This window comes from Amphibalanus amphitrite, unplaced genomic scaffold, assembly GCF_019059575.1.
Source record: "Amphibalanus amphitrite isolate SeventyFive unplaced genomic scaffold, NRLGWU_Aamphi_draft 001272F_arrow, whole genome shotgun sequence".
Lineage (NCBI taxonomy): Eukaryota > Metazoa > Arthropoda > Thecostraca > Balanomorpha > Balanidae > Amphibalanus > Amphibalanus amphitrite.
Genome location: NW_024882765.1, coordinates 142,751 through 165,424, shown reverse-complemented (window position 1 = coordinate 165,424; position 22,674 = coordinate 142,751). Strand labels below are relative to the sequence as shown.

The 22,674-nt window shown below is 51.7% G+C and overlaps 1 protein-coding gene across 11 annotated transcripts in view; it reads right to left on the bottom strand.

The window, feature by feature from the left end:
* Positions 1–39: 39 nt before the first annotated feature.
* Positions 40–22,674, bottom strand: part of LOC122371718 (rho GTPase-activating protein 45-like) — an 86,013-nt gene continuing 63,378 nt past the window's right edge. For 5 of the 11 annotated variants that reach the window (XM_043348291.1, XM_043348288.1, XM_043348284.1 and 2 more), the window contains 16 exons: positions 16,108–16,290; positions 15,348–15,510; positions 14,082–14,192; positions 13,517–13,645; positions 9,407–9,523; positions 6,434–6,628; positions 5,888–6,140; positions 5,340–5,528; positions 4,990–5,117; positions 4,643–4,831; positions 4,181–4,365; positions 3,694–3,940; positions 3,072–3,243; positions 2,418–2,725; positions 1,756–2,164; positions 40–1,032 (listed from right to left, as the gene is read on the bottom strand). In XM_043348291.1, the coding sequence (XP_043204226.1) occupies positions 545–1,032; positions 1,756–2,164; positions 2,418–2,725; positions 3,072–3,243; positions 3,694–3,940; positions 4,181–4,365; positions 4,643–4,831; positions 4,990–5,117; positions 5,340–5,528; positions 5,888–6,140; positions 6,434–6,628; positions 9,407–9,523; positions 13,517–13,645; positions 14,082–14,192; positions 15,348–15,510; positions 16,108–16,290 (3,466 nt within the window). In that variant the 3' untranslated portion in view covers positions 40–544. Of the gene's footprint in view, positions 1,033–1,755; positions 2,165–2,417; positions 2,726–3,071; positions 3,244–3,693; positions 3,941–4,180; positions 4,366–4,642; positions 4,832–4,989; positions 5,118–5,339; positions 5,529–5,887; positions 6,141–6,433; positions 6,629–9,406; positions 9,524–13,516; positions 13,646–14,081; positions 14,193–15,347; positions 15,511–16,107; positions 16,291–16,697; positions 16,711–16,815; positions 16,835–22,674 lie in introns of those variants that run through there. The other 6 variants (XM_043348289.1, XM_043348285.1, XM_043348293.1 and 3 more) reach the window with 5 other exon arrangements.

Below are 22,674 nucleotides of genomic sequence, written 5' to 3'. Positions count from 1 at the left end.
GTCTATGAACGTTTCAACTGGCGATAAAAACCCAACATCTGTCATAAAACTGGAACATTTTATTCAAATTCGAACAATGATTAACTTTACGATAACACCGATTGTCGAGCATGTCGATGCGTGCGACGCCGAATGGCGGCGCGTCTCTCTGTTGCCATGGATACCGCCGTGTGTCCACATTCAAAACAAAGCAGCGCGTCAGCAGTATCACAAGAGGCCGCGCCGCCGGCACAGACAGCGTGTGAAATTTAGCTTGAGCTCCAGCACATCGCAGAGAGATACAAAACACACCGCTGAAACGCCGTTCCAGCTCCATAAAAGCCTTTGTACACACCTACGCTTCACGACCCGCACCAAGCGAGCTACATATGCCGAGACGGGGCGCTTTGCGGTGCGCCGAGCCCCTGCGGCGCAGCGAGCGAGCCCGGACCGTCGTCCAGCGCCCGCACGACCGCCGCAAGTCATGTGACTAGAGAGATAAACATGCGACACGCAGTACAAAAGTGACGCGCCGGTTAGTCTGTTAGCCGACGAGCCGCGCGCGCTACACAAACCTCTCGAACCGCTCCGAGGAACCCGCTTCATCCGAATGAGATGGTGGTGCGCCTGGCGGCCTGACGGCTGTCGCCGGCACCTGCCTTGCCGCCGACACTGTCGCCGTTTGACCCGCTAATCGCTCTGAGACCGTCTCGGTCGCTACGTCGGGGGCAGCCGGAGGTGCCGGCGTCGGCTCTGTGGCGGCCTCAGCTGCCGTCGGTCCCTGCTCAGGGGCGGTCTGCGCCGCAGGCACCACCACCGCCCGCTGCGGCGCCGGCAGGGTGACCAGCACAGCCGCCGGCGCCACCTGCCCGTCAGACTTGGAGACGGCGCCCCTCGCGGCGGCCGCCGGTGGCGCCGTGTGCGCGGGCTCCGGCCGGTCGGCCTGCGGCGGCGCCACGGAGCTTTGGCTGGCAGAGCGGCTGGTGCGGCCTCCATAGTGAGGGTACTTGACGCGCGCACTGCCGCCGACCGCGTACGGCGACACATACTCGCCTGAAAGACGGCACACAGTCAGGCACCGGTGAACTCAGCTGAAGACGCGGCGCGATCGAAACAGTGACCCAGAGTCGGCGACAGCTGGTATGAAGCGCCTGCGCTACCCCAGGATAAGCTAAAAATATCCGGACGTTCCGGGATGCTACTAAGACGTCCTGCGCTATTTCATAACTTGAGTATCAGTAGCTACGGCGAATATCTCGATTTCTTCCGTGCAGTGGTTGAAAGTATGGGTCTACCGCTAGTGCGGCTATATTCACACCTTCGCAGGTTCGCATGATCACCGTGCTTCATGCTTGGGATTGCTTGGCGTGCTGATGATTGTTAGTGGGCAGTAATGGCCATTCCTTCATCCACACTGGTTAGTATCCTCAGATGACGACTCCTGGCCGTCTCGCTTTCATGCACCCACCACCACCAAGTTCACAGAACCATAACGGACACGACCGAAACAGCAGACGCCGCGACCGCCACCGCCATCAACGGCAACGGCAAGAGCCAGTAAACGAGAAATTAGTAACCATGCAGACCATCACCGGCACCACCACCACCGGCAGTTGCAGGATCAGTAGATCGCCATCCCATGCAGTGAGTGTGCAGATCACGCCTCCCTCAGTCCGTCTCCGCCCCGGGTAGTTAGTTAGTGCAGTTCTCGGACATGCCGCGGCACCGCTCCATCGGGCGCCGCGCGCCACTAGCGGTGCAGCCAATGTCACCTACCGGAGAGTTTGGACAGCGGCGCCGGCGCCGGGCACGCCGCCGGGGCCGCGGGCTCGTCGGGCGGCACGTCCATGCTGCTGACGCGTTCTCCCCGGACCAGCTCGCCAGCGACGCGGCCGAGCGGGCGGTGCGGTCGCCGGTTGCTAGTTGATGCTGCGGGGCTGGCCGCCGGCTCCGGGAGTGACTGGGCGGCCGATGGTGGGCGGCGCCGCGTGGAGGTGGATGGTGGCGGCGTGCCGCCCCCGCCTCCGCCACCGGCAGCGCCCACCTCTCCGCCCATGTAGACGCCACCATCGACAGGCGACACGGCGCCGCTGCCGCTGTTGTCCGAGATGGACTTGCGCAGCTTGGGATGGGCGGCGCCAGCGTCCGGAGGAGCCAGCAGGCTGGGCGAGCTCTGACTCTGAAACTGGACAGAGATTACCGTCAACCACGCGTTGCTCACTGGTGATGATAAAACTAGCGACGCGAAAGTCATCAGCGTAACAAACGACCTCATCGTCATAAACGACTGACAACTTCTGGCACACAATTCCAGGCACAGTGTTTGCATACAGGTTGACGACGTTCCGTTAAAAGTTCGGATTATTCTATCCGGGACATTCTATTTATTCAGCCGACGACTACCCAAATCACTCGTTGAAACATCCACTCGCACGTACCGACTCCAGGCCGATGTAGCTCTTGAGGCACATCTTCACGATGGCCGGTTTGTCCTGCTGTGCTACGGTGACGGCAGCGGCGGCGGCAACGGCAGCGGGTGGCTCGGCGTCGTCCGACTCCTGCGACGTCAGGCGCTCCTCACCACCGCTCTTCTCTAGGCTGGACGAGATGGACGACACGCTGGCACATTCGAGACCCATGTAGTCGCGGAGTGATCCCCGGTAGATGAGGCTGCGTGGCCGGCCGCCGGCGCCTGTCGCCTGCTCACCGTTCGGGCTCGAGTCGCCGGCCGGCGGCTGCAGCTCGTCTGGAACCAGATATGGAATTTTATGGAGGATATAGCAATCTACATCTGACACTTGCCCGCTGAGACCTGTCAGTCACGAAATTACAGGTATCTGCTGACGATTATTCTTTGATAGGTGCTGCGTTATCTTCCGTCAACATACTCGTAACCCTAATCTCTCCGCTTCCTGGACTTCTGTTTCTCGTATCTCAGCTATATGTCTCGATGTTGACGGATGGCCGGCACCGTCTTTGTCTCACCCCACCTTTCTGGTCCTTTTCCCCCTCCTTGATCCTCCCTCCATCGCCCTCCCATTTTCTCCCTCCTTGTTCCCTTCCTCCTCTCCCTCAATCTCGCTATATCTGACCGGCGGCCGGTGCCGTCTCCTCCCGACTGCGTCGCTCCTGAATCCGACTGGTGGCCCGTCGAACCACGGCCCGGTACATGTGGGGGTAGTCGGCCGGAGTCACTAGCTCCTCCGGCCCGAAGATCTCCTGCACGTGACTGACGAGTAGCTCGATGACACGTGTCTGGTGCACCTGGAGGACAGAGACGGCGAGAGGTGATCGGCAGTCCAGAGGAACAGCCTAGTATAACATTGGGAGTACGGATTGAATACGGTGAAGAGGTCAGCGTGCCCCGGAATCTACGCAAAATATCTGACTAAGCTGAGAAATCCGATGTCAGTGGTTTTATCCAGCAAATTATGAGGGCCTGTAGTCGAAAGACAAAGAACTGTTGTGTCAAAGGCGACCTCTTAGGTTACTGCTTAAACGAGCGAAAGCTAACACCCAAAGCTCAACTTCGCATATCAACTCCGTAGAGTTGAATGAACGGGACACACACGCTCTGTTTAGTTCCAGCCAGCGATTCGAATACCAGGTCAGCTCCCCGCCTTTCGACTCGATACCCCGACTCAGTGGCTTGCCAGATAGGGCTCGACTGCGTTAGGCCAGTGTTTCTGCCCAGTCCCTGCCGCCTCCACTGACCGTGTCTACCAGCGAGCTGAGTGAGGCGCTGCCCTCCGACGTCCGCAGCAGCGTCGGACCGAACACGATGCCCAGGTTAGAGGGCGGCATATTGTTGGTGTTGGCGCCCCGGCTGACGCGCTGCAGGTGGTGCATCAGGAAGGCGAGCGTGGTGTGGTGCGGCCGCGGCAGTCGCTTCACCACGGCTTGGAGCTCCCGCACCGCAGACGGCACGTCACAATCGTTGGTGGGGTGGTCCTTAGCGATCCTGTGAGCGGGGGAGCGGAAGGCACAGGTGTTAGGACTACTGCAGTTATCAGTCAGGTCGTGATAATGAGGTAAGAGAAATTGAAAGCGATGCTCGGAAGGCAACAGAGGATGCATCAGCGTGCCCTTCACTGTGCACTGGTTGCCGACAAGGGAAAAATAGGTGTCAGCTCAATTGTTTCGCGGTCACTTGGGACACTAATTGCCAGAGTGACTATACTCCGCAGCGTACAACACCGACCTGATAAAGTCCGAGTACAGCCTAAAGCAGAGAAGCGGCTCGGGCAGCTGGCGCAGGTACAGCTTCAACACGTTCGCGATCACATTCGGGTGTACGTCCGTCAGGTCCACCAGGTGGGCGCCGTTCTCAAACGCCTGGCACAGCTTCTCCACCCGTGATTTGACGCCCGACACGCGGTAAATGCCCTGAAAGTCAGAACGGGCGAAGGTCATGCCGGTTTGTGGGGATGTGTAAAAGGGCAAGGGTAGTCAAAATACCAAGCATCGTCACACTAGATGAGTGTTAAACTTATGGTCTACTTACCGCTTTCGTAGTCCCTGAGTCGGAATAGCGAGACATTATTCAACGCCCTCACTGACTTCCCAAATAAAAAGAATAGCATCAATAAGGGAAGAGAAAAATCGAGCGAACATTTAGCAAGTACCATCAAAGCTGAACACCGCGCTGGAACATTCTTATCACCTTGATGCCACAGCCGCGATGGTCGATCTCTGCGACACACTTGCAGACCAGGTGCGGAATCGGCGCGCACGTTTCCGCGAGGTGCTGCGACAGGTCCACCCCGAACGTGGTCATCTTCCGCGGCAGCCGCTTGTGGCCGCACTGGATGGCCAGCGTCTCCACGCACTTCTTGTGGCTGGTGAGGCCGCACTGTTGGCAAGGAGGGGCGTGTCAGGCGGGGACACAGTTGATGGATGGCAATTCGTATGGCTAACGTTCAGGTTGAATCGAAACAAGAGGTCCAGCTATGAAGTTCTTCGGACAGGACACTCCCTAGGACTCCACGGAGTGGAAGAGCCGGCACTGACCTCTGTGCACTCGAGGCCCTGGAAGTAGACGTAGGAGTCGCACTCGCGGCACCGTGAAGGTGTGATCAGCTTCCGGAAATGGTGCGTCACCGCCGCCTTGCTCATGGCCCGCCGCGTCACATAGCCGTCTGTGGGAGAAGAGGATTCATGGTCATCAAGCCGTCCGTAGGGGACGTGGTTTACTAACAGCCATCAAGGGTAGTAGTCACTGTCGGTGAAGTCACCTGCCAGGGACAAATGGGGCCACTGTTAATGTGAAGCCGTTTATAAGGTAGTTCACGTAGGAATGACGTAATCGGTCTCCCAGTTCGTCTCGTCTCCGGGCTTTCAATATTCCCCGTTCTCCGTACCGGTCTCCTGTTCGGTCTCCAGCTCGTCGCCGCTGCTGGCCGCCGCCAACCGTCGCTCGGCGGCCATAGGACTGGCCGTCGGGGAGGTATCCACAGACTTGGTGCTGCTGCCCACACTGTCCGTGTCAGAGGCTGGCTGAACGGACGGAGGCCACGGCTTGGTCGGCCTCGTGTTACCGCCGCCCGAGTCTGCGGAAGAGGATTGTGGTGGTCAGTGGAGGCCAATACAACGAGATCAGACGCATTCGCCCGGGAAATGCATAGGGCAGATGTGACCGTAGCTCGTAGATGGCAAGTTGTACGCATTCAGAATGTCCACATTTATGACATTGCCCATTGATGTACTGTTTTACCCCTTTGTGTTATTAAGGTACCCCAGTATTTCATCTCTCTGCATCTTGTAAAAGCAATTGAGATCGGATAAAAGCATCTACTCAAAGATTCCAAAACATGAGAAAATGGGATCAGGCTGAGCTGAAAGTTGAAGTATCAGTGAAGGTTTTCGATAGGCAACCCAAATTTCGTCGCTATCACACCGAGAGTCGCACCCGAGACGCGAGCAGCCTCGTCGGTCACCAGCTGACCGTTGCTCTTCCTGTCCCTGGCCGGCGCCGGCTCCTCAGGTCCATAGGGCTCAAACATGAACGGTCCTGAGCCGGTGGCAGCGGCGGGCGGCGGGGCGGCCGAGCCCGGTCCGGAGACATCCCTCTGACTGCGGGCCGCCGGCAGCAGCCGCTTCACGAACTCGGTGTACTGAGAGCCGGGCTCGTACAGCCGACTGGACTCGCATAGCGTCTGGAACTGAGGGGAGAAGAAGGGAAGGTGTCAGCAGACTGGACTAGTACAGAGTCTGACACTGTGGGAGGATGGGTCAGATAACTGGACTCGCAGAGCGTCTAGAACTGAGGGGAAGGAAGTCACACGACTTCACTTCGTAATGGTTTCCCATAGCAGCCCTAACATCCAACAGCGCATTCATCTACACCCAGCGCCAATGCCGGCACCTCTCCTAGCATCCATCCCGCGGCGACCCTTCATCGACCGGGGCTGCTCGAGGTTTGGTGCAGACCCGAGTTTGATGACGCACCACTCACCTGAACGGGCATGGGCGCCGTGGCTGTGTGCTGTAGCTGAAAGTAGCTGGCCGTCACCGCCTTCATGGTCTGGTCACACTGCAGCGTCAGCTCGCGCACCTGGGTCAGCACCTCGCCCTTGACCTTCTGCAGCGCGGCGTGGCGCTCGTTGGCCTCGCGCACACACTCGCGGTAGTAGACTTCGGCCTGCTGCGCCTGAGGAACGAAAAACCGTGGGTTTGGTCAGAGGAGCCGGGTGGGTTGGAATACTTCAGACCACAATCAGCCAGTCGTACATGGTCTGTGAGAGGGTAGGTGGTGGTGGTGGTAGTGGTTCGGGGAGGGGTAGGTCCGTTACGACAGTGCCGTCAAATTGTTTGAAGAGACGCGAGTCACTCACCCACTCGTCCACTCATCCAGTCATTCACTCTCCCTCCCCCTCCTTTTTTTTCTCTCTCTCTCTCGCTCCCTCTCTCTCTCTCCCTCTCTCCCATCTCCCTCACCCTCTCGCCGAAACAGTGCCGGAGGCTGGCAGCTGTGCCGTTCGCACCATACGACCGCGGTGGTTACCGGGTCCGTCACAGACTGACGGCTCAATTTGTGGCTGCCGTCCGACCCCGCCTACCGCACTGGACCGGTGGACCCTCCTTTCCCTCTGATTCGAGCGGACTCGACCGTTTCCTAGCAAACACACACTCTTAGGTCAGACCCAACCGCTTGCCAAGCCGGATACCCGAGCTTATAACGACGGGTCATGTATCCCGATCAATAACACCAGAATAACACGATAAGGGACAGCAGGCTTGGTATTATTCGAAGTAAAGACATCAGAGGTGTCAAAGTTCGACCCGAACACGATGGCAAGTTTGAAGATCTTGTCGTCAAAGAGACGGCTCAACGATAAATATAGTAAAAGAAGGCCGATAAAGGAGGACGTCCATTGAACACAAAGGCGCCCGAAGACATTACGTTCAAAAGTAAGATTACGGAGAGCTATCGGTAACGACATCAAAGCGAGAGACGAGGGCTGCACGTGAGGCTCGCTGCGACTTCCATTGTCAGTTCCTAACACCATGTCTAACTTCTAACGTCGCATGTGCTACCATCCATTCCCATTGGCCGAGTCATCAATTATCAACCATCCGCCGCGGGCTGCTGGAAGTTTCAGCCGCCGGCTCTACCATCCAGTCGATGTGAGGATCCTCAGAGCGGCGCGGAGGCCGGAGCGACCGCTGCCGGGTCGCCCCCGCGCTACTTTCCGGCGGCCTCTGACGGCTCCGCTACCACACGGAAGCCGGTGAGCTCAGCTCCCGTCGGGAGCCGCCTCGCTCGGCCGCCGCCGAGTCCCGGAGGAGCGGCGCCGAGCCGCCCGCCGGGAGCGCCGTGACAGAGGCACAAGTTTCCCAACCACTTCCCCGGTCGGTCTGTGCTATTGAACGGCGCCGCGGGCGGAGCGCCGGAGGACGGCGCCGGCTTCCCGAGAGGTGGAGGAGGGAGGGAGAGTAGATGAGAGGAGAGGAGAGGAGAGGAGAGGAGAGGAGAGGAGAGAGAGAGAGAGAGAGAGAGAGAGAGAGAGAGAGAGAGAGAGAGAGAGAGAGAGACCCGAACAAGGATGGCAGGCTTTATCCATCTCAGGAATTCAATTTTTCATATAACCTTTAATGGGATTGGAATAAATGAAAATAAATACATTTAAGGCATTCAGGAAGACTCTTTCCGCATTCAGGAAGTCGTATGCGAGAGCCTATTTAAATACATTGTAGTTCTTCCCGCATCAATCGCATGCGAGAGGTGCGTGCGATTGATGCGAACTTGCTTCCAAGGCTCTGGCATGCGATTTCCTGACTGCGGAAAGTCTGTTTCAGGCTTTTTTAGGTACCAATTTGCCATAAGTTATGATACCATCTTCATTGTCTAACGAGCACCCTACCTTCAGTGCGCCCCGATGGAAACCCAAACAGTGTTAGAATAAAAAGTCGGCAAGTACGCCACCAAAAGTTGACACAAACTTCTACAGAAATCGGCTTATCAGCCCCTGAATGCAAAACTTTCCAACTTGGTAAATCTATTTTCGTAAAACATCTTAGCTTCGATAATGGCTGCAGAAGCCTGTTAAAACTTTGGCTCAAATGAAGTAGGTAAACAAGTAGGAAACGACAACACTTTGCAACGTATCAGATATTAAGAACGATTGCTGCATTAGTAACCACTTAGATAACTACATATAATACATTCCCGGCATTGCCATTGCACCTCATCGTCGTATCTCTAGGAATCTTGTATCGGACGGTTCGGACCATAAGTTCCATCCACCTCATCAATGAAGCATTGCTAAAGGTCACGTCAGGCAGACGAGAGACCCCGAGCCGTGACCTCTCGGACTCTGATGGAGAGCTGGCGAGAGCGAGGGTCTGCAGCCTCCTAGACTCTCCATTCGGTCGGAATACCGAAAAGGCACAAGGTGAACGCCTGCCAAGCTGACAGCGCGACTGTTTTTAACAGCATTGACCACTAAAATCGACAAATAATAAGGTACCGTATGGTGGGGCTATTTGAGACAGTGGGGCTATTTGAGACAGTATTTAAAATTGCTATAAAATAAAAATCACTTAAAATTCATGCTTAATTTTTTGCTCAGGCGATTTACTGCTCGATTCCACACCTCCCTGAGCAAAAATATCACACAAAAATCAAACGATCTTCATTTTATAGCGATTTTAAATACTGTCTCAAATAGCCCCACTGTCTCAAATAGCCCCACTTTACGGTACACTAAGACGAAATCCTGAAGGGCGTTCGTACGAACTGCGGCCGTTTCATAGACCTCTGGAACATATAGATGACCGTTTCATAGAACTATGGCCGTTTGTATGAACCGATCTCCTGTAGATAACGGCTGTCGTCGGAGTCACCTACTGGCTGCAGTAGTAAGTACAGGTGAAGATACCGGTAGGGGTAGATACAGAAGATACAGGTACTGAAGGTCCGTTTTACCTTTTCGAGCGCGTCCTCCTCCAGTCTGCGCTTCTTCTCGGTGCGGCTAGCCTCGGTCTGTTCCCCCGCCTCGGCACGCAGAGCCACCTCCTTGGCTCGCTCGTACTCCTGCTGGCGCTGTGGACGGGTCATAGGGTGAGGTCACTAAACGGTTGAGACAAGGAGAGCTGTCTGAAGGGTTGGGTCATAGAGTGAGTTCACGAGAGGGTCGGCTCATGAGGTGATGCTACTGGAGAGTCAGGTCACAGAATGAGATCGCTGAAGATGTTAAGCAAACGAATCAAGCAGATGAATGTAAAATTAATGGGCATGCGTGTCGCTACTTTTGACGCATTACATCATCTTACACAATGAAATAAGTAAGTGCGCCTCATCGCACCTATTAGCAGCATAGGTGGATTGATCTTGAAGGGTATGTGCCTAATTATTACTATCATAATGAATGGTCATCGAATCATTAGTGATTCTTTTACATAATTCAGATATAATAGCCGTGGCCCGTGGGGGGGGGGGGGGTCTTCGTGCGTGATAACGAAGTTACCATTACGCCTTCATGAGACCTTAGCTTCTTGGCCTCGTTATACACAGTACCTACTTTAATGACCAGTCTGCAGTCAGCTAATAATCCAGCCCTTTTCAATCAACCCTTTCGAACTCTTCCCTCCCGTATGTCCAGTCCTCGCGATGCCTTCACTTGCACGGCCGAAAACTCCCGGCGACCACCCTTGGCGAGGCTACCTCAGCGACCTTCCCCCCCCCCCACCCCCACCCCCACCCCCTCCGGCCAGGTGTCGGCCTCGACGGTCGGTGACGTCATTGTGACGTCAGAGCGGCTCACAAACATTGGTGCGCCGCTCACGCAGCCGGCGAGCGCTGAGAGATGCGAGCCACGCCGACGTCGGTCGACGGGAGCCGCCGGCACGAGGGGGCGGTCGAACGGAGAGCGGTCGGTGGGACTGAGACGGGATGGAGGGACCGAGGTGGTGGGATGTATGGGAGGGACTGGTATGGGAGGCGGTGGGATGGACGATACGCATTGTGATGGGAGCTATTTGGAAGGAAATGAGCCGAGCATGTGCATAGCGTAGTACATCTTACCCCATAAGCTGTCATCAAATAATCAATGGCGTTTTTCGAGTCATCTGCTCGCGGATTGCGACAAATTGCCTTGCTAAGCTGTGAGCTGATCGGAAAATGTGGTGTGTCGAGAATAGAGACGATAAAGCGATAAGTACAGCCCACCGCTAAAGTAATGTAGGGTTTTACCTACCAATCTCAACGGTTGGCTTTGACTGGCGATTGTTTAAAGGGACTATCCCACCTTCTAAAATGTTGTTAAAACCAGTTAAATTGTGCCCGACTTTATAGATTGGATGACCAGGAACACGGTTCTGGCATATATTTTTCATTAAACATCTTAGGCTTCCCATATTCCAAACACAAACTTTCAAATATGTGACCAGTGACGTCACAGCCCAAAATTACCTCCTTCCCCAGGCCACATTACTGTCATAAAGCTGATTCTTTTTACTCTGTAGGCACCACAACAAAGTTCAGACCAAGTTTTAAGCGATTTTTCAACGAACAAACCCATTTAAATCAGAATGACTAAACGAGGTGACGTCACACTAACGGTCGCTCCATGTTGAAGATAGGGCCTTGCACAAGGCCCATTTTCAAATGAAGGGAACGAATTTCTTCAACACCAAGAGGCCGCGGGGGTTGCAACCTAGATATATAGTGGTTTCTGAACCTCGCCGCAAACTTGGCTATCTCAACTCAAACCCCATGTTAAAGGTGGGATAGTCCCTTTAATGCGGAGTGATCGAAAAGAAGATGTCAATAGCTAAAGTTGCAGCTGCAAGGGTGACGATACATATAAGCTACATTCAATGTTTCATTGTAGTCTGGCTAATCTTTCCTAAGCTTCAGAAGCAGAACATACCCATGACTGAAGTCCCACATTACTTCTGCTGTGGACTGTACAGTGGGTCTATTTAAGATCTCCAGAGCCACCACGTGGCGCTACGGTCGGGGTAGGGCGAGTCCAAATCCCGAGGGAAGTGAGGTCACCGGTCATTGTGGGGGAAGGAGGGAGGGGGAGTGACGCGGTATCACGGCGCATGGGGCGTGCGTAGCGCCGGGAGTGGGCCGCCCGCCACTGCGCCGAGGCTGAGGGGAGGGTATGATGGTTGCGGGTGCGTTCACTCCGGTATGGTGGTATCCTGTTCATGTGGAACCAGCAAGAATGCGACTGAAGGGATTCATTATCTCAAACAAACGGACAAGCGAGAGGCAGCGCCAGTTCCAGCCAAAATCTTGAACAATGATGATTGAAATCTAGGACGTATTAAAAACATGCAACTATTCAGTCGATAGTTGCATGATGACAGTCTTAGGCTTTCCTAAAATGTTATTTGAGTTGGGTATTTTTTCATTTGGCACGTTCAGTTTTGATGAGTTTATCGGGTCGAAAAGAATCCGAAAAGAAAGAGTTAAAATGGCTCCAGGAAAATGACCAAAAAGATTTTCTTTAAAAATGAAACTAAGCTAGACATTTATAAGCGATCATTTTGACTTTTTTTAGAGGATTTTGGGGAAAGATGTTGGCGAAAGATGTCATCGTGCTTGTCTGTGTTGCAGTAGAAGAAAAGGTTTTGGTTCGTGTCCAGAAAAAACAGACCCGGGAGTGGGGCTCGAACTCACGACATCGCGTTCAACTCACAGGTTACCCAGCCTAAACGCTACGAGCACCTATCGCCCTGCGCAGCTTGCTCAGTGCTACGGCTGTAGTTCGGCCAAAGTGTCTGACGTCTGTCAATGTCACGAGGCGAAGCCCCTGCCCCCTAGGTAATTGTCCGTCCCGGTAGCTCGGTCGGTAGGGCGTTGGACTCCGTGTGGTGAGAGCGCACGTCCCGGTTGCAAAAGTCCGGGCTCGAAACGCGACGTGTGCTTGACGTTTTTGAGCTCCTGACGGGTATGGTTATGATTGGTGGCAGGCCGCTGCCAGGCGAAGTCAGTGAGGGGATCGGCCGTGCGCGGCTATGTGCGCACGTTTAACTTTGGTCTCTGAATTCTGCCATAGACCAGGAATTGCTTGATCGGAGGGTAAAGGGTAGGGTCAACGCAACAAGCTCAGCTTAGCGGGGACTCTTTCCTTATGATTCCTTTCATTCAAAAGGTTCGGGGCAAATTTATATTAAAAAAGGGGAGCCGAACCATGTTGGGTCGGGTTGAACCCGGTTGGACCTGTGTCTTACACGCAATCATGGTCAGAGAAAACAGAGGCCAATTTCGGGTCAAATATTTTTATTAACTGATCTTATGGTTTTTTAGCTTACACGTATAATAACTTGAAGCCTTTTTTAATCGAGACTTTATGCACAAAAATGTGGGATTCGTCCGCTTTTCCTCATCTCCTCTCAGCGACTTGATTTGACCTTAAATCTTACCAACAAAAAAATAAATCACCTGCGTGATAATTATTTGCCCAAGGGCGCTCTACGGAAGAAACGCCAGCCGGTCAAAAAATTGGAGAACGATACGATATTTCTAGTGCTTGAATTATATTCAATGAAAATTTCAGGAGACATAAATGATCTTAATCCTTCGGGCGCTTGGAGCATTCGCTAGCATTCCGTTGCCAGCTGCATTACCAACATCATATTTGCATTACTTTGGGTTCATCATAGTGGACAGTATGTTAGATGAACCGGCCACAGCAAACCCATGCCTCATTATCCTTTCCTCCAAGCAGCCAAGCTAACCGGCCGCCCCGGCCCGGCCCACCACCGCGATATGGAACAACACTGGAGTGCGCCATTTGCCTGCGGCAGTGCCCAACCGCGCCGGGACTGTTTGACAGGTCACCCGCACCGTGACCTCGCCAACCGCCCCCCCCCCCTCCCGCCTACCTCCCCTCCCCATCGGGCCCAGCTCGGTACTGACCTCCCCTTGAATTTGACATGGACTCGACTGAGGCTCAACGCCATCTAGTAACGTCTGGAGATCCTTACTAGATCCACTGTACAACATATAGCATGCACGAGACACGAGTAGGTACTGCTTTCTTCTCACAGTGCGAGAAAATGACGGTATAGAGCAGCATACCTGTATGTAGATCATCTTGGCTTTCCGCAGGTTGGCCACCGTTTCATGCATCCGTTTCAGCTCGCGGTGCCAGAGCTCCTTGATCTGCTTCCTGCTGCGTTCGTGTTCATTTCTGCGCGCGCCCAGCGGCTGTCGACAGCGGCAGAGGGGGCAGAGGAGGTGAGCTGACGCGGACAGCCTCCGAGTTATCGTGGACGCCCACTGCTGCGCTGCCGACCCGCTCAGCGTCGTGATAAGCGCTATTTCCCGGTTGGCTAGCATGGGATAATGCCGGGATGAGGCAGGGAATTCGCCGCAAATGCCGCCTGATGATACCCACGCCTTCTGAACACTGAACGACGTCCTAAAGGCTATAACTAGCTTCAGACATTTATCAAGAAACCAATACATTATAGACTATAGAAACATAATAGAATGACAATACATCAATCATACATTCCTTTCTCCTAATGTGCGCACGAATAACACAAATTGTGCAAACGTGTAGATATGGAACCAATAGTGCTGGAAAATAAGCAATCAGCATGGCATACTCTCATACGGTCTTTCCGTATCATATACGCACCTCGATGAACTTGTGCCCCTGCAGCAGGGAACAGGTGTTCTGGATGTTGGCAGAGTTCTCCAGGTCCTGGTCCAGAGCCGTGCAGTAGATAGATTGGAATGGTAGAAAGCTCTGCCATCCACAAATGCGACATGTCAGCGACTGATTTATATAAACTGCATAAGGTAGGTTTATGTATAGGGGGTATATAAATACGGATAAAAGGGATAGGTATAAATCCGTTTATAAATACAGCTTGCTATCACAGTGACCAAACAACAAAGCTGGTCCTAAAGACGGTAGGCCCAAGATTACTCACAGGCCTACGCGATCTTATTTTTCCACAAAGGTGGAACTTTCCCGTTACAGTAAAAGCTCTTTTTCAGCACATCAGTTGCTGAATGGTCGCAAGACGTCATAGGATATCCGCAATGTCAAAGGTAAGGCTCAGAGCCGGCTAATAGCCCGGATGCGGCGCCATCGTCTGGCCCTGTCTCACGGGCGTCCGCTGCTTCCAGACCCCTGCGCCCGCCGGCTCGTATACCGTCTCCGGAAGTCCAAACAAGGCGCGGCAACAATAGGTCACAGGAAGTACACATGAGGCCATCACACGGCACGTCCACAGACAATGGAGACGCTCCGTTTCAAGGTCGCTGCTTTCAGTTTCAACACCGCCGGATGTGGTACCGCCTAACGGGGACTGGAACACTCCGTGGGGATAATATGGAGCACCGTCTGGGGAAAAATGGAGCACGCGCCGAGAAGGCGTTGGAGCCTATGTGATTGGAACACCATGTAACATGGTATGGTGTCCGGTGTAACATGGTGTCTGACAGCTGGGGAATAAGTAATGTGGAATTATCTGACGGCATCAGGCATGTGGTCGTGGGCAGTCGTTCATGATCATGAGGTATAGGACGTTCATCGACTTAGGTCAGGGTGCAATATGTAGAGCACTGTCTGACGGGATACTGGACATCGTTCAAGGAGGCTGCATGAGACACTGACAGGGAAATACGGGACGCTGTCTGACGAGGCATGGGGACATGGGACAGTGGGGATGTGAGACGCTTACTGACTAACGTAATGAAGGACTGGGACACTTACCAACTAACGTAATGGAGCACTGTCTGACGAGGGATATTTGATACTATCCGAGTTGCTGTGTACTGCATGCCACTGCACGCCACCTAACAACGGGACACACTGACAAATGAGGGATATGGGCCATTCATGACAGAGTGATATGGGGCACTACCTGATTCCCGACCATCCAGCTGCACTTACATCCTCCTTCAGCGCACACCGCATGGTCTGTGCCAGTTTGGCGGCGTTCTTGGCGTATTCCATCTCCAGCCCGGTGCGCTTCTCCACGTAGGTGAGCACATCCTTGGCGTATTTGGACCAGACCTTGGCGCGATGCAGGGCCACCTCGACGCCCTGGTCGAGCCTGCGGAGGGAGGGCGCGGCCCGGTGTTACAATCTGGCCCGGTGGTGGGAGACGACCCAGTCGTAAACACGCCCCGGAGGCCTCGGCATCCGTCACACCCAACATCAAAGGCCGAGCCGCCGCGCCACCGGCACACCCGGCCGACTGCCGACGGTTTTCACAGCAGCTTGATGGTTCGCTTAAGTAACCGCAAGTGATTTCCAGGTCGAAAAATCTTAATGAGTCACACTAGGCGCCACTTCTGGCAAAAATACCCTGCCAATAAACAAAACGTGGTATTGGTCCTGGGTGATTGGACGGGCCATGTGCCACAGCTTCTGTTCAAGGAAACGACCAAAAAGACATGGAATCAATAAAAAACATGTTAAGTTTAGAAGCCGTTTTACGAGCTAACTAGCTTGCCATCATCCTCAAGCGTCACCACATGTCCCCCATAGGTAGTCAAGACAATGCTCGATGCCCGTTACACTGCCGTAAGTGATAGAGGGTCGTCAGAGTCCAGAGACGTAACGGTCAATGGAATGGAGCTTTCGTCGGTAAAAGTGTGCTGGATCAAAGCGCCGATCTGATGGGGAGGCAGGGGCCACGGGTCCTCACCGGTGCAGCGTGGCGTCCAGCTGTTGCGGCGTCAGCTGACTCGATGCGCCGGTTTCGTCTCGCGACTCGACCGTGGCCGACTCCGTGTCCGAAGCGAGGTTCTCGCACGACTTCGCCTTGGAGGAGGATGAAGTGAGGACGGTGGACGACGAGTCCAGGTCGCCCATCAGATACTCGGACACCCTGAGAAAGACAGGGACGGGTCCGTTACCAGATGCTCGGTCAAAATTTCTCTCGTGACTTATGACTCACGACCAATGAGTTCGGAACACCATTAGACACACATATATTCTTATGCAAAAAGAGCATATGGTAATCGATTTTCGGACATTGATGTAAAAAGGGTCCGGGTCACAAAAAACTCTGAGCAATCTGCCACGATATGAAGAACTCGACTCTCTGCCCGTTTGGCGTTTTCTACTGTGATAAAATTAAGCACGTCCACTTAGGCACATAATGAATCCAGGATAATTAATTTCATGTTAATTCCGCACTAGAAATGACTTTCTCAGAAACGACTTTCTCATTTCGAAGGGCTAAAGGAGGCAGATTTCATAAACATTGTCCCATTGCAATAAGTAGGTACTCGCAGCTGAAAGTCGGACCAATGCCGTCTTAGCTCCTAGTTAGCCGCACTCTTCCCCCTGTCTGAACAATGAACAACTGAAGGTATAGCAACTTATGCCATCAACAATAAAATATTCATATGAGAAGCATTGATCGGCCTCGGCAGAGATGGATTGAGGTCAGGAAGTGGTCCCACGGGCGATAGGCGCAAATGCGAAAGGTTGAACTGGCGAGTTGGAACACTGCCCTTTCGAAAGGCAGGCGGGCCTCAGTGCGTTGCAACGGATAGGTTAGGGCATTAAATTTACGTGCTCGATGTGATACATAAGTGCCGCGAACTCGATACATACTTGGCGTCTTTTTTTTAAGTGCAGTCTTAGTCCAACGCTGAATCGTCATCTTCTACTTCATGTCACTCTTCCGCCCTCCATGTCTTTTTTTGTTTTATTTTCCCTTCCTCGCCCCCTCTCCAATCTCTCGGGAGAGGCTGATACGGCCGTCGCCATTGATGGCTGCAGCTGGGCCGCTCCACTCTGGCAGATAGGGGAAGTTGGGGCAATGCCGGAGTTAGGGCAAAGCCGAAATTCGAGATATTTCTAAAACCGAACGACATGGATGCCACGTCTCAGTGATGCTCTGAAGCATAAGTGACTACAATTATCGCATGTTTGTTACGAGTCGTCATTTGGAATACTTCGGCTGTGAGGGCGCCAAAAGCGTTTTCAAGGTACGTTTCCCTTGTACTATATGCGCCTTTGAAGCTGCATTTCTTACTCATTATGCTACCGTTTGTCTGGCCAATTCGGTCAAGTAATCTTCAGCATGTCTTTGCATAAGTGTGCTGCCTATTTGAAATTTATACAGTACGTTTAAAAGTTATGGGCCTGCAAATGAAAGTATGGCTGGCTGGGGTAATGCCGAAAACGTGCAATTACGCACGTTAAAGCACGCTACGTGGACTTTACTGCTGTAGAATAGCAACGCGTATTTTTAGTCAAACAAATTACACTTTCAGCCGGCACAACGGCCTGTTACCTATAAGGAATGATTTACCTGGCATTTTCTTATTATATCACACAATTATAACTTCCAGTGTGCACCAAGCGTCCTCAAGCTCTTAAAACGCGTGTCAGCTTTGATGAATTTTGGATAAAGTTTGAGATAAATTGGCAAAACATCAATGTCGGCATTCCTCGTAGATCATTTATCCCATTTTCGGCTTTCCCCGCAGTCCGGGGCAACGCCGAAAAAGTCAGTTCTTTGATATTTTTAGTTTTTGCGCTTAACGGTATGCGAATTCCAAGGCCATAGAAACTACAGGTAGCGACAACACGCGTTTGACCTTGAATTCCGCCGGCCGGCGGGTGACGTCACTGGCGGCGAGCCACTCGGCGGCCCCGTCCGGCGACGTACTAAAACCGACTATTTCAAACCTCGTAATGGTAAAGTTTGTCTTAAAATGAGATGCATTTAAATGCATCACAAGGTAATATGAAAGCAGCCTTACCTTCTGATATGCCACGACGGCTCTTATTCACGCATATACATACTAAATACGATCCTGTCAACATCGATTACTACTGTCAACATCGACAGGCGCCGGCACATGGAAGATTAAGAGCTCGTCGGCTATGTACGCATCCAAGCTGTAAAACTGCTATTTCAGTTTAAACTCCCATGTTAAAAGAAATATATTAACAATCGTCGTCGTCACCTGTGGCCACCTCGTCGACACATGCGCGCAGAGCCAGACTCCCTCCTACAGCGCCGCTGTGGCGGCACACACTCGCTTTCCCGTGCTCCCTCCAAAGCCGCTGTAACAGCCACACACGCTGAAGTGGGGCTGGACCTTCACCGCGTGCACAAAGAACGAGCATCTTATCGGACGGACAATGCTAACATCGGACAAGACTGTTAGTTATCACTTGTGACTTTATTCAAACATGGTTCCGCCGGACGATTCCCGGCTCCCGGTCAGCGGAGAACGCCGTGATCTGGGAGAAGTTTATCTCAAAGTTCTGCACGACGGACATCCACCAGACGGACGGCACATACAGCTGGCCCCGGCTCACCACTTGAAGCCATCCTCTTGGGTCCGGGACAGATGCTATTGCTCTTTTCCATGTCAAGCCTTCGGCCGAAGTGCCCCGCTGAAAGCAGTGCCTGATTTCTGTACATACAGCTAGTAACATTCAAATACGCAAATTATTGAGCTTAGGAGTAGCTGCCGAAGACACTCCGACCACGAGCTTGATGTGGAACGAAGTATAGGGCCTCTGCAGATGCATCGTCCATCCTAACACAGAGTCTGCGGTCCAAATGGCGGCATTTTTGAGCCACGAAGCCCGCAGCGATAGCCATCGTCTGGTAGGATATGTCGGCTTCGAGGCTGCTGGACTCTGAGTGGGCGGCACCGCGGACCTCTGCACTAGCCACGCGCTGGAGATCCTCCTCCAGTTCCGCCAGCTCATCTGTGATCGGTCCAGCCGCGAAGGGCTCGTCGAGCTGGAAAAGTTACACCAGCTGCGTTAGTAAATCTATCTTACTATTTCAACAGGATCCATCTGTCTGTTTGTCTGTCCGCCACGCCGTGTAGTGGGTTCAATTTAGCCGGCCTACAGGGCAGACGGTATATCGTAGGGGGTTGAAATTTGCACACCTTCTAGGTGACAGAGCGGGTCAGCGCCTTTTCTAGGTTTCCACTCGCTGGGGTGCACGGTTCGCGCGTGGCGGGCGCCGGAAGAACGCCAATGAAATTTTGATCGGTTCATATATCTTCATTGAGAGCCGGGGTCGACAAACTTTGTGAGCTAAATGCATGCCGATCGGCGGCGGGTGCCTCGCATTGGCGGATGGGCAAGTTTTAATTTGAATAAAAAGTGGCGAGAGATTGTGTAGATTTTCGTTGAATGGCAACAGTTTGTGATAGGATTTTACAAATGCACCGCGTTTGCCGCAAGGCGCCACATTGGTCACAGGGCGTATTTTTGCCGCAAATCGCACAGTTTTGTCAAATATAGTCCGATATGGGTGCAATTTGGTGCCAATATGCATGCTCAATCACCGGGTGAAAATGCACCGCGTTTGCCGCAATGCGCCACATCTGTCACAAAGCGCCATTTCCGACAAATACGATTAAGCGTAATGGAATGGCACGAATAGCAGTGCTGGGAACACTTTTTAAGCCTGATATTTTAGTACTGATTGGATCCAATTATTCTGTGACCTGACATGACCCAGCGGTGTTGGCAGGGGTAGGGGTAAGGGTAGGGGTAGTGGTAGGGGTAGGGTAGTGGTAGGGGTAGGGGAAGGGGTAGGGGAAGTGGTAGGAGTAGTAGTAGGGGTAGGGGTAGTGGTAGGGGTAGTAGTAGGGGTAGTAGTAGGGGTAGTGGTAGGGGTAGTGGTAGGGGTAGGAGTATGGGTAGTAGTAGTGGTAGAGGTAGGGGTAGATGTAGTGGTAGGGGTAGGGGTAGGGGTAGTGGTAGTGGTAGTGGTAGGGGTAGGGGTAGTGGTAGGGGTTTTTTTTTTCAGTTGGGAGTTTTATTACACTAACCATGACAATCACACGGCATAACGCTTCGACCCGCAATCCGCCGCAAACAGACAAGCATCATGCACTCGGCGAGACGAGGCGCATCACTCTCATGAGCGGCGAACGAAGCTCGGAGCCGAGCCGCCAATTGCCATCACTAAAATGTCACGTTGCCACTTCCGTCTAACAATGCTTTCCATTTTTCTTCAAAATCATTTAATCTGTTGTGATCCCTGGCTATGTTTTTTTCCGCTTGCGCATATCCTGCTATAACACTCAACAGACGCAAAGCACCGGGCTCCTGTACTGTGTCATTAATACTTAATTTGCAGTTAACAATGTACTGCTTTGTTAATAACACTATCAGATTTACTATGGGTGGGGCTGCAGGGGAACCTAATATTAATGATTGGTAACAGCCAAAATTACTTGAAAGTCTGAATAAATTTTTCAGTTTGGAAACAACGACCTTCCACAGCTCTTTTACATCCATACATTCCACAAAAAAGTGTTGCAAATCATCAACTTCAAAACACTTGAGACAAATCGGGCTGCCGACCACGCCTCTTGTGCACAAGTATTTCCTGGTTGGGATATACCTGTTAACGATTCTGAAATGCAAAGCTTGTAATCTCGTCGACCTGGTACACTTATAAGGCAGTTCGTAAATTTCCCTCCAACATTGAGGGTTAATATCAAAGTGTGCCCACCTTCGTATAGCTGTTGGTTCACGTTGTTCAATAAAGCAACTGTAAAACTGGCTGCTTTTACAGTTCTTCAGTTCTGTATACTTTTGATTTTGACACAGATAGATTTCACTTAACTCTGAACGAATATCGTGCCTACCTCCACCTTCTCTCATAACGACTTTCCACTCCGTTGGAATAGCACTCAAGACGCTCCTAATGGCCAAAAAGTTTGCTTTTAATTCCGGATATTTATGCTTAATTTCATTAACGCTAAGTATGTTTCCATTCGCGTCCGAAACATCATTAATAACTTTTAGGCCAACATCATACATATGTTTTCTAAACACAGGTAAATTGTCAACTGTGATCTGGTCATTGTTCCATAAACTCTGCATTCTAACTTCTGAAGAGGTTCTAATAGGTATTTTCTGGCAGAGGTCCTGATAAGATAACATTATTTCCCTATAAAACTCTGGTATCCTTAAATGATCAATGTAATATTTGCCCTTTCGAATTCTAAGCGCATCATTCAAGTTAAAACTACCTAAACGAGCTTGCAACAAAGCACGCCAAGTAGATTCTGTGCACGTCACCATTCGAGTGAGCCATGTGAGTCTCAGAGCCGAATAAAAATGTGCTACGTTTACCGCGTTCAACCCGCCATGACTTATACTTTGGCATAGGGTACCTAAGGCAACTTTCGGCGGTCTCCCTCGCCATATAAATTTCATAATGCGACCTTGTATCTCATGTAAATCTACACGTGCAATCGGACAACATGAAGCAACGTATACCAGCTGAGAAACCAAGAGCATTTTCGTAACAACAATTCTTCCCTTTATCGTAAGGCTCCGCTCTGACCATTCATTCACGACGGCTCTTATCCTTTTCTGAACAGGAGCAATATTGTCTTCGTTGCAGGATTCAGACGCACTGAACCATACTCCTAATATCTTAATTTTGTCAACCGCCCCTATACCGTTCAATGAATCTCGTCTATGACGAAGTGGACCTAACCACAAGAGATTGCATTTTTTCAGGTTTAATTCCAATCCTGACAATACGCTAAACGCTGTTAGGATCTCAATAGCATTATTGACCGATGCTGAATCCCTCAAAAACAAGGTCGTATCATCAGCGTATTGACTTAATTTCACTTCGTACTGACTTATGACAAGCCCTTTTACATTTTTTGAAGACCTAATTTTAATTGCTAGAAGCTCAACAACGAGATTAAACAGCAGTCCGCTAAGCGGTGAGCCTTGGAATGTACCGCGCCTGCACTGAAACCAGTTAGACGTACAACCATTATTTTTAACTGTGAGCAGTGCATTGCAATATAGAAGTTTGACCCATGATTGGAACTGAGGACCAAAATTAAACAACTTAAGAGTATGAAAAATGAAATCATGTTCAATAGAATCAAAAGCACTATGATAATCCAGCGCCAATAAAATTCCTTCAGTATCATCCATTGTGCAATAATCTATGATATCAGATATCAGCCTTACATTTTCTCCGATGTAACGTCCTTTCATAAATCCAGTTTGGCTGCTATTAACCAGTTTACCGACAACTTTGCCTAACCGGTTTGCCATCACCTTTGCTATAATCTTGTATAACACATCAAGTAAACAAATTGGCCTTTTGTTTGCGAGTTTCATCTGGTTTCCTTTTTTTGGTATCAACGTTAATACTCCTCTTCTATGAGTGATAAATAACTCTCCTGATACATATGCATCATTAAAATAATCAACTATTAAATCGCCTATATCCTCC